The following is a 16,198-nucleotide window of genomic DNA, read 5'->3' as shown; positions in this document are numbered from 1 at the left end:
TTCTGTACAGAAAATACTCTATACAGACAATACTATATACTGACACTACTCTATACAGACAATACTATATACAGACAATACTCTATACAGACAATACTCTATACAGAAGATATTCTTTACAGACAATACTCTATACAGACTATATTCTATACTGACAATACTCTATACTGAAAATACTCTATATATGTGCATATAATACTGACAATACCTTATATTGACAACCCTATGTATCGTAATATAAGTCACTATGTGGAGTTATTATTTAGTAAGTGTATAGCAGTATTATTTACTCACTATTTGGAGGTTTTATTCAGTCAATTTATGGTGGTAATATTTAGTCAGTATTTGGAGATTTTAAGTCAGTATATGGTAGTATTATCGGGGGTGATTTATCAAAACCTGTCCAGAGGAAAAGTTGCTTAGTTGCCCATAGCAACCAATCAGATCACTTCTTATATATATATATCTTCTTTATTTTTTTAAATGAAAGAAGCAATCTGATTGGTTGCTATAGGCAACTTTTCTTCTAGACAGGAATTGATCAATCTCCCCCATGAAGTCTCTGTTTGGAGGTTTTATTCAGTCAGTATATGGTGGTATTATCTGGTCACTGTTTGGAGGTATTATTCAGTCAGTATATGGTGGTATTATCTGGTCACTGTTTGGACGTATTATTCAGTCAGTATATGGTGGTAGTATCTGGTTACTGTTTGGATGTATTATTCAGTCAGTTTATAGTGGTATTATTTAACCAGTATTTGGAGGTATTATTCAGTCAGTATATGGTGGTATTATCTAGTCACTGTTTGGAGGTATTATTCAGTCAGTATATGGTGGTATTATCTGGTTACTGTTTGGATGTATTATTCAGTCAGTTTATAGTGGTATTATTTAACCAGTATTTGGAGGTATTATTCAGTCAGTATATGGTGGTATTATCTGGTCACTGTTTGGAGGTATTATTCAGTCAGTATATGGTGGTATTATCTGGTTACTGTTTGGATGTATTATTCAGTCAGTTTATAGTGGTATTATTTAACCAGTATTTGGAGGTTTTATTCAGTCAGTATATGGTGGTATTTTCTGGTCATTGTTTGGAGGTTTTATTCAGTCAGTATATGGTAGTATTATCTGGTCATTGTTTGGAGGTATTATTCAGTCAGTTTATAGTGGTATTATCTGGTCACTGTTTGGAGGTATTATTCAGTCAGTATATGGTGGTATTATCTGGTCATTGTTTAGAGGTATTATTCAGTCAGTATATGGTGGTATTATCTGGTCATTGTTTGGAGGTATTATTCAGTCAGTTTATGGTGGCATTATCTGGTCACTGTTTGGAGGTATTATTCAGTCAGTATATGGTGGTATTATCTGGTCATTGTTTGGAGGTTTTATTCAGTCAGTATATGGTGGTATAATCTGGTCATTGTTTGGAGGTTTTATTCAGTCAGTATATGGTGGTATTATCTGGTCATTGTTTGGAGGTTTTATTCAGTCAGTATATGGTGGTATTATCTGGTCATTGTTTGGAGGTTTTATTCAGTCAGTATATGGTGGTATTTTCTGGTCACTGTTTGGAGGTATTATTCAGTCAATATATGGTGGTATTATCTGGTCACTGTTTGGAGGTATTATTCAGTCAGTTTATAGTGGTATTATTTAGCCAGTATTTGGAGGTATTATTCAGTCATTATATGGTGGTATTATGAAGTCACAGTTTGGCACTATTATTCTGTCCCTGCTTTCTCTACATAAACCTTTACAACAGAGAAAAATGCATTGGTGTTCCCAGTCCACGGTCACAGCTTGCAGGAGGCCGGCACATTATCCCGGGATAAACTATCTCAAGGTGGACAGTCTAGTAGAATGGCTTCCAACCTATGGCTACAGTTCAGGACACCCTCTCACATCTGTGGGCTGGAGACTGCTGCCCTGTGAGCGAAGCAACCATCCCTCTGGCACATAGAGAGTTAAGGGAAGTCTTTCTGGAGGTCTGCACGGAGCTGGTCAGCTGTTACAGTGGATGTTATAGGAGCTGAACATCTGCAGACCAAAGCTTCTCAGGAGCTACAAGAGACCCATCACCCTCCCCTGGGATGTGAACATCTCCTGAGAAACTGGCAGAGCCGCACAGACTCCTCATTCAGTGATTCCCACTTTGGCAATATTCCCTGGAAGGAGTGGAAGTCAGAACAATGTTATATACATTCCGAGACAATTCTTCAGGCTGGAGAGACCAATCATCTCCTCAGTCCACATCAGCATACCCTGAGCACAGGAAACCGCTCAACTGGCTGCTGCCCATTCTGGGCTCTTATTGGTTCCTGCAGGGAGGCAGTGGCTGGGTGTGAGATGCTGCGCCTGCTGCCGCATTGTTTTGTGTATTGGTAAACAGAAGTGAATGGAGTATTAACCCTCAACATGTGGTCATCCGAAGAAGACTGTGGTGACACGCCTAACCACCCAGCATGCACCAACGTCATACAGAATACAATCTCCACAATATACCACCTCCTTCCTACTGTTGTGGTCACACTTCTCTAATGCATCCACTTCTTTAACTTGCATTGCTCCTTATAGCCACTTAAAGGAGTACTCCGGCCCTAAGACATCTTTGGGGATAAGATGTCTGATCGCAGGGGTCCCACCGCTGGGGACCTCCGCAATCTCTCATGCAGCACCCACCTGTCTCAGCTGTACAGAGCAACGATAGCTCCGTTCTGAAGACTCACGACCACGGGGGCGGAGTATCGTGACCTCACAACTCTGCCCCTTGTGATGTCACACACCGCCCCACCCCCTCAATGCAGGCCTATGGGAGGGGGCGTGACAGCCGTCATGCCCCCTCCCATAGATTTGCATTGAGGGGGCAGGACGTGTTGTCACAAGGGGGCGGAGTCATTATATCACAATACTCCGGCCCCGTGGTCATAAGTCTTCAGACATGGAGCTATCGTCACTCTGTACAGCTGAGACAGGAGGGTGCTGTATGAGAAATTGCGGGGATCCCCAGCGGCGGGACCCCTGCGATCAGACATCTTATCCCCTATCCTTTGGATAGGGTAGAAGATGTCTTAGGGCCAGGGTACCCCTTTAATTAAAGGGGTACTCTGACTCCAGGAAAACGCTGTAGAAGTATATATTATTGCTTAGCTGTCCACCTAATTTCTGAAAACACCAATAATCCATTTGTGTTGCCTTATTGATCAGTACTACAATTCCCAGAATGCATTGCTTTCCCTCAGCTCTTCCCACCTTGCCTAATCCCCTCCCACAGCACTCCTGCTAGTTTCCCATCCAGAGCTGTTTCAGAACATTGCATAACACAGAAGACTATCCCACTATCTGTGAAGTTGCAGCATCTGCTGTGTCATTCCCTGTTTGCTCCTCTGCCTGTGACATTGTTCAGAACAAGGCAGCATACTATAACCATAGCTCATTCTTTCCTAATATACTCAGTAAAGATATATATATATATATATATATATATATATATATATATATATGTATATGATGGTAATGTTGGCGCTGGTCAGAGAAGATGACATCACTCATGGTGCAGGGCTGAGACAACACCACACAAATAATTAGAGGACTACATGACTTCTTGTCAGGAAAAGGAGGAGTTGGGGAGCTGCTGAGAATACACCACCCTGACAATGAGAGGACTACACAGCTTCCTGTCAGGAGAGATGAGTTAGCCGCTGAGACAACACAAATCCGACAATGAAATTACTACACAACTTCTTTTAAGGGGAGAGGGAGGAACCAAGAAGCTGCTGAGACAACACCACACTAACAATAAGAGGACTACACAACTTCCTGTCAGGGGTGAATCATGAAAACTTGCTGAAGCAGAACAATTAGTGACAACACTGTATCAGTAAGTTTTATATCTTGGGGTGATAGTGTTATTTAAATAAAACTTTTCACACCAGAATACCCCTTTAATGGCTGGTTTTCAACATGTGATATTACAGATGAACACTTTATGGTTATTCTACATTTTATAATTTTGTAAGAGTTGAGGTTGAAATGTTGTTCCTTCATAGGGTTAAGAAATGGAAACAAGAACTACATATTTTAGTAGGATTTTCTGTCTAGAGGCTACAGAAAGAGAACACTTTAAGCCCAGTGACAATCTTATTAGTAAATCTGCAGAGCGAGGCTGAGATAGTGATCATCTGTTTAGGGAGTCACTAGGTCACCTCCCTACGGGAGAAAAAACCTGGACTCGTAGGGTTGGACACCATAATCATATGGTCCCTTTAAACCACAAATCAAGCTTAAGGCTGGGGCTACAGGGAAACTTGTTGGGGCTCGAATTTCCAATTTTAACTCTTTAGTGACAGCTGCAGGCTTGTGCAGAGGAGCATGCAGCAGAATATTACTCCACACTCCATTCTGACAATTCGGCCAGACTACAAGTGGACGGAGCTGGTGAACCTGGTGGCCAATTTCTGTTGAACCTAAATGTCCTCTGACCCAACAAAAGATCAATCAAATTCATAGAAAGATCTTCAAAGGTTAAGTCAGCTCTGAAGATTCGCAGTGAGGACTTCACAACACCAGTGAGCTTATAGAAGGCCAAGAAGAAGACTGACCCTTCAGAATTCGGTGGTTGGTGCGCAAGGCTTCTTGTCATCACTTCCTGCCGCTGGGAACTGTCTCCATGAATGAAGGTTATCCTCTCAGCAGCTGTTGCCCTACAGCACTAAAGAATATTCACTCTGCACCATGTTCCCTAACCTGTGGCTCTTCCTCTGTTTTTAAAACTCCAACTCCAAGCATGTCCTGACAGCCCTCAGCATGATGGGAGAGGTTACTGCTGTAAATGGCTGATGGTCTGTACAGTATATAGAAATAGGTTGATGTCTGTAGAACATATGGTGACCGATCCCTCTGCAGACATGGCCGCTCACACAGATTCCATCTGGCCCTACATGATCGATGACACCAGGCTAAGTACAAATCTGACGGATCTTTTATCCAACTATCGACCACAAGTTTCAAACAAGGTTGTTGTCTTCTTTCCAGATGGGTACAGTCATCCTAAAAATTTACCTGATGGCCTATTCTTTTTTTTTCTGTGTATGATGTATCTATATTATGGACACCATAATGGGGAGTTCAGTCTGGGGATCCAGATTTTACGCTGGTTTACGTAATCTTTTTCTGTATTTAAATTTTTCCCTCCTCTCCTAAGAGACAATTTTTTTATTTTTCCATTCCCAGATCCACATGAACATATAGGAAAGAAAAAACAAGCATCTCTGGCACTGGTCTGCTGAAGATAATAGGACTAGGACATCTGATAATCTTTAAAAAAAAAAAAGGGTTTATTGCGTAAGTACACAAGCAACGCGTTTCTTGTCCGTACCGGACCCTTCGTCAGGCAAGATGTACACCTTGCCTGACGAAGGGTCCGGTATGGACCAAAGACGCGTTACTTGTGTACTTATGCAATAAACCCTTTTAAAAAAAAAGATTATCAGATGTCCTAGTCCTATCATCTTCAGCAGACCAGTGCCAGAGATGCTTGTTTTTTCTTTCCTATATGCTACCTACCACTGGGAGAACAAGCCGGATTCCAGAGGACCGTGGCTGCAGGTCTGGGTATGGTGTAAAGCCGACCGAGGTGTTATGCTCTTAGCGCAACCCTACTAGAGTAAAACACTAACCACCACTGATACCCTCCATATGAACGTACTTCACTAGGGGTGCAATCCCACTTTTTTTTCCATCTCTTTTGCCAGATCCATATGAGGGGCTGTTTTTTTTTTTTTTTTTTTTTTTTAAGTTATCTGTTTTCTTCAAATCGGCATGATCACAATGCCAAATTTGTATGGTTTTTATCTTTGACTATTTAACCCCTTAAGAATATGGGGCCATATTTTTCAAAGTGTGAGAGAAAAAGTGGAGTGTTTTTTCCACAGCAACCAATCACAGCTCAGCTAACAAGCTCTGGTAAAGTGAAAGCTGAACTGTGATTGGTTGCTGTAGGTAAATCCCTCAAGTTTTTCTCTCACACAGTTTGACAAATCTGGGCCATAGGGATTCTTAATTTTAGTACTTTTTCTTCCTTGCCTTTTTATAGTCTGAACACTTTCAATTTTCCTCCCTACAGATCCATATGAGGCTTGGTGTTCTTGTTGTTTTTTGTGCTACAGATTGTACTTTGTAAAGATCAATCATTTTATTACCAAATCTATAGTGAAACCAAAAAAATTATTCATAAAAAGGAAAATAAAGGAAAACACCATCCTGTAAATTTTTGGCACTTCAGTTTTTACGCAGGGCACTTTTTGGTAAAAATGAAAATGATATTTATTCTGTAGGTCCGTATGTTTACAATAATACCAATTAACATAGGTTTGTTTTATTTTACTTCTTTTAAAAAAATTATACTTTTTGTAGGAAAATTAGTATAACTTAGATTTTTCCGTATAAGGTGTTGCACGAGGGTCACTTGTGGCATATTTTTTATTGATACCATTTTTGTTTTGATGGGACTTTATGGTCACTTTTAATAAATAAAAAAAAAAAATTCTGGTATATGAAGTGACCAAAAATGTCCAATAACTTCTGGACTTTAAATAATTATTTATGTTTACGTCACCAAGCGGTTTAATTATTTTCATATTTTAATAATTTGGACATTTAAGCATGCGGCAACACCACATATGTTTATTTTTGTTTACATTATTTTATTTAAAAAATGAAACAAGTGTAGTGATTTAAACTTTTATTAGAGAAGGGGCTTATTCAAATTTATTCACTTTAATTGTGGCATATGAAGGGTTAATGCCAGACATCAGCCTGATTGGCAACGGCCGGAATTAGCCGAGGGTCCCAGTAGACGATAGCGACCATGACCCACTGGGTATAAAGCGAACTCACTTCTTGAGCGCAATTTTCTTAGTGTAAGCAGTACATATATATCCTTGTGTCCTTAAAGGGTTAAAACCAAAACAATATTATTAAGGACCCCTATAATATTTTTAATTTTGTCTATGAGTTGTATGGGGGCAAATTTTTTGCATCACATTCAGTAGTTGTTTTTGCTACCATTTTGGCATAAATCTCCAAATAGTTTAGGGAGTATACAGAAGCATGGCAGCAAGAAAGTCCAAAAAACCTCATGCAGCATTTAGGCTACTTTACCAACGAGCAGGTGACTCCGAAATTCAATGCAAAAAGCTTTCATGGAAGATTTATAGGAAGTGGATAGCTGGGATGGTGGCAGCACGGTGGCTCAGTGGTTAGCACTGTTGCCTTGCAGCACCAAGGACAACATCTGCAAGGAGTGCGAATGTTCGCAAAAAACCTTCTAATAGGTAAATTTAGATTGTGAGCCCCAGTGGGGACAGAGATCAATCTGAGAGTATAGCGCTGCAGAATCTGTGTGCACTATGTAAGTAATAATTATTATACAAGAATGACAACCATCAAAATGTTCCAGAATATTTGACTCCTGATCTTAGTACGGCTGAGAATTTGCTGCTGACGTGGGAAACAGCGGTGCAGGGTCTACACATCCAATGTTAACAGATCGTTCCATGCGGCTGTAATACATGGTTGATCCAGCCAATAGCATCTACTTGTCTCACAGATTAAAGAGGTACTCTGCCCCTAGACATCTTATCCCTTATCCAAAGGATAGGGGATAAGATGTCTGATCGCGGGTTCCAGCCGCTGGGGACCCTCGCAATCTCTCTGCTGCAGAAGCCTGCCGGCATTCGTTTAGAGCATCGGGTGCAGTGCTGGAAACTCGCGATGTCATGGCCAGGCCACCTTCAATGCAAGTCTATGGGAGGGGACGTGATGGCCACCATGCCCCCTCCCATAGACTTGCATTGAGGGGGCATGGTTGTGATGTCACGAGCCTCCACCCCACATCGTCATCCGGCACTTACGAAGTTCACTCCGTGCACAGAATGTCTGGAGCGCCGCAGCCGAGATCACGGGGGTCCCCAGTGGCAGGACCCCCCGCAATCAGACATCTTATCCCCCATCCTTTGGATAAGATGTCTAGGGATGGAGCAACCCTTTAAGCCATGTGTAATGATAGGTTGAATAGTTTTGCAATTTGTTCCTTATGGACATTTTCTCGTTTCACTAATGTTAAAAAAAAGTTGAACTAAACCGACTGTGATTCAGCGTTACACAACAAGAAAGGGGTGTGAATACTTCAGGGCACGCTGTGAGCCCTCACTATGATGTTGCTGACCCACTTAAAACATCTGGGTCCATTTATCGGGAATGTCGTGTTTCTTGTATTCACGAAGAAACTGTTATGCCAATATTATAAATGTATTTCATCTCACAGCCGTTATATATTACGAGAAAAACAAAAAAGTGTAACACAGACGAATATATAACATCAAATAAAACAGATCAGGAAAAAACAGACATTGGTTAATCAATAAATGGATCAATGAGATACCGTCGGCTATACTATAGGTTTTGTGTGGTTGTGCATCTTATAGTTTATAAATCCAATATGGCGGAGCCAATCATGGAACTGAGGATGGGAGTTACCGGTCAGTAGTAATTAACAATGGGTCAGACCACATGGAAAAATGTAATTACAATGTTTTTGTGGCAGCAGGAAAACTCCTGGAAAACCCACCCAAGAAATGAGAGATGTGAAATATACCAATAGGATAGGCCCACTTTAACCTACCTTAAAATATATTAAGATAGAGAAAGCAGCTTTTTTTTCTATCTTTATATATTTTAAGGTGGGTTAAAGTGGGCCTATACTACTGGTATATTTCACATCTCTCATTTCTTGGAGTGTTGATTATTGTCTTCCTTTTTATGTAGGTACTTCTAAAGGGATCTGTGAAATTATTATATAGCCTGTCCTATAAGTTTGATCATGCCATGAATATTGGATGGATTCTTTTATCAACTATCATTTATTACCTATCCTAAGGACACATATCTACCCAAATACAGTAAATGTATAAATATGTGTGTTATCTATTACTAATCACTTCAATTTGAGCCACTACCATACATTTTCTTTGTGTATGTTTTCATGTGGGTTTTCCATCTAACTGCACTTAGTGCATTTCTATGTGTATCTCCTCCACCCCGGAAGAACTCAAATGCTTTTATGAGAGAAACGCGTTGGAAGAAGGAGACCGAGGTCTAGTGATACAGTTCTGCTTGAACCATATAAACATATTGGAGACCATAGATTTATCTACTACCATTTGTTCCTATACCCCTCCACACTTTAAACTAGGTAGGGTAAGCATAGTCTAGGTAGGGATAGCTGTTTATGGGTGGAGAATAGGGATGGTCACCTGTACCCCTACTCCCATCTCTGATTGTATCTATGGAGTAAATAATTTTTGCCCATAGTGAATATATATCTTCTGTATCCTTCTACACTTTATGCACTTGTGTCCTCATTTCCTGTAAATATATCACTCATTTTTGTAATATTTTAATGTAGCAGTAAAAGTTACGTTTTATCATATTGGGCCTCATTGGTATTTTTTTTGAGCTTGGTTTTGTCTTAATAAGTTGTCATATCTAGGGCCCGTTATCTTTAAGGTCCTGGGGCAGACCTCATCCTATTCCCCGTTGTGATTCGGCATGAATTGGATCTAATCTGAATTTCACAAAAATATTCAGATTGATGAGATTGTGAACGTTTTTTGTGATTTTTCTCCTCCCTGCTCCTGTACAGAGTGCCACAGGGACTTCATATGCATGACAGCTATCCATCACTACAGTCAACCCATACTGTACACAAGCTGTCCTGCCATGGACAGGTGTCCCCGCTCCTGTACCTTCATTGTGTTAGCATTCTGACCTGAGAAGAATTTTGGAAGATTTGCTCATATCTTTTGTGTCTCTTAGCACCTGAATTTATGACCAGAATTTTGGTCAGAAATCCCATAGTGTGAACCTGGCCTGTCAACAGGATTCTGCTGCAGAGTGCGCACTACTGAATGTTCTGCTGCTGAAATTCCGACACCAAATGAATGAACTTAGTGGCAGCACTAAGAATCTCCAGCCTAAGTGTGAATCTAGCCTTAAGGATGGGTCTCATATTGGCAATCTATAGTTGAGTGCCACCATTTTGAATACATTGTATCTTCTTCCTCACTGGTTACATCAGTGGACTGTTAAATAAGATAAGGTCTCACTTTGGAGCAGTGCTTACCAACCAATGTGCCTCCAGCTGTTGCAATACTGCAACTCCCAAAATGCTAAGCAGCAGATATCATGGTCTGTACAGTGAATACGAGACCAACAGCAATTCTCAGAGCAGTGTTTCCTAACCAAGGTGCCTCCAGCTGTTGCAAAACTATAACTTCCAGCATGTCCGGACAGCCTGGTTGGGAAAGACTGTTCCAGAGCCCTGTGGGAATGTTTAGAGAGGGTGTGTCCAACTCCCTCTTTTTCTATATACAAAAAGCTTCGCCTTCGTAAATCCAACAGAAGTTACAAAGTTATTACAAAGGCTGTGTCCCAGCGATGTGTGTAGGGAACGGAGAACTCATTGTGGGAAAAGTGTGTGCGAGCCATTTCAATAACTCGGTTGTCATAACAATTCAATGACAACAGATGTTTCCTGCTCCGAAATACATGCAGCGAAAATGTTCACGGCCTCTATCACCAGAGGGAATCTGAACTGACTCACATTTGAATAAAATTCTTAGGGCTATAAATCGTCTGCTGCCCTTTATACAACATCCAGCTCTCAGGATGAGACACACCATCCTGAAGCGGGGCCTGTGAATATAACACGAGAGGGTCCGGTCCTGTGTAACATGTCTGCTATCCTAATATGCTCCAGCCCTCGGATCTGGTTGCCATCAGGGAACTGTTTACATCCAGAGGCTGAAACCCATTCCAACCTAGACCAGAATATATCAGTGTAAGTATGAGCCATCAGCCTATACCTGGCCTGACGGAGCCTGCACTGTATCCCTACATGAATTATCATGAGTAGTGTTACAATCAGTACAGTAAATGCGACCTAACCCTAACATGGCGGCTCGATCGTTGATTGCTTTAGTCTACGCAGCTTTCTTGCTGCAGATCTGCAGCGAAGACACATGGGGCTATCCGGCCCCAGCAGGGAGCTCGCTCTAGTGACGGGCATCAACGCATCCGCAGTGTGAAATATGCTGTCAACGTACTGTGTGTGATCCTACCCTGAATCGATCTCTGGGTTCGACCACATTTAATGTAATTTCATTCAGTTCAAATCAAGAGTAGAAAAAGCTTTGGATGAGATTGTTAGAATCAGCCATCAGAGTCCATTTGGTCCTAGGTTTTAGGGTTTTGTTCTACTTTATAAGGACTCCCAGCAGCAGGAGTAAAGTATGGAATGTGATGGACAGTACAGGAGATGTGTGATCCTGTATGGCTTGTAGCAGAAGCTGCCATTTTCAAATCTCAAGTTTCAGATTAGGAGACATGCAGGATTTACATTTTAGAACAAGTTTTAACCATACTAAATCATTTTGCTCATCATTATAATGTATTGTAATCCTGTATTGTACTCATCAATCCAGCACCTTCCATGCACTGTAACACAGAATAGTTACATGGTTGGAGCCAACTTACTGCCAGGATAGAGTTCAGCCACCAAACCTCCAGTCACTATTCTCCAGCTGTCACTATAACCCACCATCCCACTTACCCACGAGGTTGGAGTATTCCAATCTTTCCCCCGGTACAGACAGCTCTCCTTTACCTCCGCCAACTCAGGGGGTCATGCAAAAATGTAATAAAAACAAAGAAAACGTAGGTATTTTTAACATTATCTTTATACTTTCTTTTAAAAAATAAATATGTTTCTACATAATATTTAATCTGCAAAGAAAAAGATGTGTTAATGACTGCGTTCACAACAATGACAAATGATAGCACCAATAAATAAAACACATATTACAATTTAAAAAAATGTTAGGCAGAATTAACTTTTTGTGTTTTTGAATTTATTTACAAAAAGAAGGAAACCTGTAGTGTTTATGCTTAATGCTCGATATACATATATTAAACCCTTGGCTGGCAGAGGCCTTGTGGTATAGACTTCATTGTCACTAGGATTGTGATGGCTTGTCTACCAGTGTTCCCTCTAGGTGTTGAAATACTACAATTCCCAACATGAGACAAGATGAAAGTTGTAGTTTTGCAACCGCTGAAGAGGCACAGGTTGAAGAACACTGGCTTATACGATTACACAGTGCTAAATGGCCAACATGCAGCTTTACAGCACGGCTCTAGTCAGTGGGGAGGAAGCACACCATACTCTTCAGTGCTAGTCCAGTAGATATCAGCCATCTGAGGGGAGGATGTTGGAAACTAATATTGGGATATCTGATTGATACGTGGTGTCTCTGAAGGTAGCACACTGAGAATGGTTAAGTCCATAACATAACTTTTAAAGTGGACCAGCCACCTGAACACAGGTTGGAGGAACAAATATTAAGCCAATAGGTTTGCTTGGAAGAGAAAAAAAACATAAAAGAGAAAAGGCATCAACAGTATTGCACCTGATGCCTCAGTGACGTCCAAAGTGACACAAGACTCCTTGGTGGATGCAGTCACCAGAAGTAGCCCAGACATGACAAGTCTAGTTTAAAGCTCTATACGTGTATTTCCAGCCCCCTCTGGGTTCCAGTGCCTGTGACCGTTCTGCTTTACACTGCACACAACCATTTATTATATTATTTTTGCCCACAGAACTACAAGGGGGCGACCTGTTCTTTCAGAGCCGATAGCGATTACCTACATGGAAGAACGTGGAGCAAGGGCTACAGAAAACACACACCCTTTCTGTTCTCACTCCAGTGGAAAGACTAAAAAGGTAAGAAAATGTATTGCTTAATGTTACATGGGGTAAGTGGAACCTTTTCCCTTCCAGAGCCACGTACAGTGTATTGTTCCACGCCGGTCTTGGGGTGGAGGGGGTGTATCAACTCCTTTCCTTCACCAATATGACAAAGCTCAGCATCTCCTGGACCTCACAGATATAATGTATCTGTCTGGTTATGCTGCCATGGAGCGAGGGAATATACAAAGGGTGTTCTGCAGCAGGTTGAGCCCTTTCGGCAATCATTACCACATGTGCACATATGAATAAGATGGATCACATGTGCAAAATAGTAAAATCCTAAATCAGCAATGCCCCAACATACACAGTCCACATAAATACTTAAACCTAAACTGGATTGGGCCAAGATAGCAATACAGCATGGGTGACACAGGTTGGAGTTTACAATAGAATATCTGACTGAGGGCGACTGTGATACAAGTGAGCCTTGTAATGGACAGACATTTGGTTCTACACCTGATGCATTTCTCAGTTCTACAAGTAGTTCTCGGGTGGAGCGGACACATAACAGTATGCCATTTATCCTATAAATAAAATAAATACTGCCATTCAGACCTTACTGTTGTGAACAGCCGATTCTGCAGTCATGGGGACATGTCTGGGTGAAGGGACGAGACATTGCTCTATATGATGGGTTCCACAGGACAGGCAGCAGAGACACAGAAGCAGCTAATGTGACACACTTATCTGTCATGGTACCTGCATGCTGGAGATGCAGACAACCTGTACTGCTGGGAGATGTTATCCTTTATCTAGAGCAAAGGCAGCAGGTAGGTCGCTCCTGAGCGTCTCTGGATGTGCAGCAGAATCCAGCGTCACAAGCTACTTATCCTCTGCCCTAGAGGAAAGATGAGTGAATAGCATTGGCCTTCTGTTCCCTGCGCCTCTGCTTACCCAAAAAGAAATTCGAGAAAGCAGAAAAACATGTATCTAAAAATCTGAGTGCAAGAGAAGGGGCCCCCTCCATATCGGCCTCCTGTGAAGGTAGCAAAGGCTCATGAAGAACAGATTAAAATGAAACCACCAAAAAGAATGGATAAAAACATTGGACAATTATTGTATTTGTAATTGTATAAATTATCTTAAATATAACAAAAGAAATACTGAACCCTCCCGCACTCTGAATTAATTTATCAGGTTTTTAATAAAAATAAAAAAAAGGGACATTAAATAAGTGTGGTGAACCTCTCTGCATCCATGTATACACATACACACACTGTATCCACAGACAGACAAGATAGCTGCAGGTGTGAACAGACCCCTGTTTGTGCTGGGGGGAGCTTATTTCGAACATCCCAGTACCCTATTCATCAGTAGCAGTAGACTTGCAATGTGCTTTAGTTCCTACAAAAGGCACTTATGATACATAGTTGCTCCATGTTTGAATTTGGCACTAGAGTAAGAGCCCCAGAGGTGTGAGCCTAATAGCGGAGTTACTCCTGCATCTTTATGGGGCACTCTCCTACATAACGAATAGCTTCCCTGCCTTGAACTGGATACCATTGACCACAGCACACATACACTCACACAGGTAAATTGATGACCACCCCTCTCCCTCCCTTTCCAGATAACTTTGCAGTGTACACAGGGATTTCACTCTAACACAGTCTAGCAGCAAAGGAGCCAACTCCCTCATGCAGGGATCAACCCTTTATTTGTGTCATTTTTTTTTTTTTTTATCTTTCATCGGCACCAAAGTCCTTTAACCAGAAAACAGCTTGGGGTCTCAGGGTGAAGGAGCAAGGGCCTCACTTGTTTCTAGGCTGCAAGGCACGTGGAACCTTAGAACAGGTGTGTGTGTGTGTGTATACATGAGATACATAGGCAAAGGCTACAGTGAACATGTTATAGATTCTAGTGATTCCACCAGCTGCAAATCCAGGACTTTGCAATGTTAGGTTGAGATACTTGGTGCTCGGACCAGATCGCTTCAAATTCTCAGACATGCTAAGCCAGTCCTGGTTCTATATATATTTCGGGTGGGATTCACCCACTGGAAGGCAGTCTCACTCAACATAAACAAGTCTCATTCAATAAACAGCAAGCTGCACTCATTGAGCGATTCGTAGTCCTAATATAGTCATTTCCACTCATTATGAGTGAGTCTTCCTCACTGGGGTGAGTTCAATGTACAAGAGTTCACGTCATATGCCGATTGCTCACTGGGAGAATACAAGTCCCAATGGATTCTAGTGATTACCGCCAGGTCAGCATGCAAATCCGGAACCATTCCTCTCTTGTGACCTCCTTGGTTTTGGTCCAGACTCAGTCCTTTTGCGAGATCTTTAATTTTTTTTAGTGTTGTATTTTTAAGACCACAGAGATACAACTGGCACTGGCTCAGCTTATGCCTGACAAAATGGAGCCAACAGGTCACATCATTAAGAAAGGGCAATGTCCACTGGAAATAAAGTCAGACATCTTTTTTTTCCTGAAAGCTTTTCTGTTTCTGAATACCGAACATACCCAAATCCATACACACACACCAGTATGTCGACATTAGATGCCAAAAACAAAAGTTCCTCAGGGGCAGAAACTGTGCATGATGGGCAAGGCTATACAATGACGTTGTCTCTGGCCAACCTATGGCACCGATCAGTCTCCATTTCCTCAATGAGTCTTTCTATCTGCAGAGGGCACAGGGCGCGGTTTGTGAAGGATCGAGTTATGCAGCTTTAGGATCCAGAACATCTCAGCAGGGCTTCTTTGACCTTTGTTCTGAACATTTTTTATGTGTTTGCCTCGTAAGTATTGGTTTAGCAGAAAATTAGCGAGAACAGATTATGATCCAGAAAAATTAATATTATTAGAGGTTAGCGTCAGCTGAGTTGCTATACCTCGCGTACGTTAGGTTAAAAAAAAAAAACTTTCGGTTGGTGACCAAGTCCAGTAAATTACTAGTTTGTTAAGAAAAATCCAATATATATATATATACACACACAAATATATATATATATATATATATATTTATATATCTATATTTAATTATAATAATATATTTATAAGAATCCAAAAAAGTTATGACCCCGCTGTTCTGGCTCTCGATGTGTAGCAGCATCAATTTTGATAAGGAGAAGGAGAAATGGCATTTACTGAATAATACAGCTTTTCTTTCCCTCCTTAGGGACACGGAATGCATGAGAACCAAAGTGCTGTGCCGAGTTTCGATCCTTCATTTTCACTCCATTTTGTCTCTTTTTAGGGAGACGCTCTCCTCGTTTCACCGCCGCGGTTTTTCACATCTGGACAAGTTTGGGAAGAGACAAAAATAACACAATTTAATTCTCAGCAACGTAACAGAGAAATACTTACATTTTAGGAATTACT

General features: G+C 41.2%; 1 protein-coding gene across 8 annotated transcripts in view; it reads right to left on the bottom strand.

Moving 5' to 3' along the window:
• Positions 1–11,783: 11,783 nt before the first annotated feature.
• The window catches only part of VEGFA (vascular endothelial growth factor A), a 29,012-nt gene continuing 24,597 nt past the window's right edge, over positions 11,784–16,198 (bottom strand). For all 8 annotated transcript variants that reach the window (XM_056568685.1, XM_056568684.1, XM_056568686.1 and 5 more), the window contains one exon: positions 11,784–16,113. Coding sequence is in view for 5 of the 8 variants with exons in the window: in XM_056568686.1 (XP_056424661.1) it covers positions 16,092–16,113 (22 nt within the window). In the remaining 3 variants the exon portion in view is untranslated. The remainder of the gene's footprint in view (positions 16,114–16,198) is intronic.

This window comes from Hyla sarda, chromosome 3 (assembly GCF_029499605.1).
Source record: "Hyla sarda isolate aHylSar1 chromosome 3, aHylSar1.hap1, whole genome shotgun sequence".
Lineage (NCBI taxonomy): Eukaryota > Metazoa > Chordata > Amphibia > Anura > Hylidae > Hyla > Hyla sarda.
The sequence above is the reverse complement of the archived record's forward strand: the minus strand, read 5'-3'. Positions and strand labels throughout refer to the sequence as shown.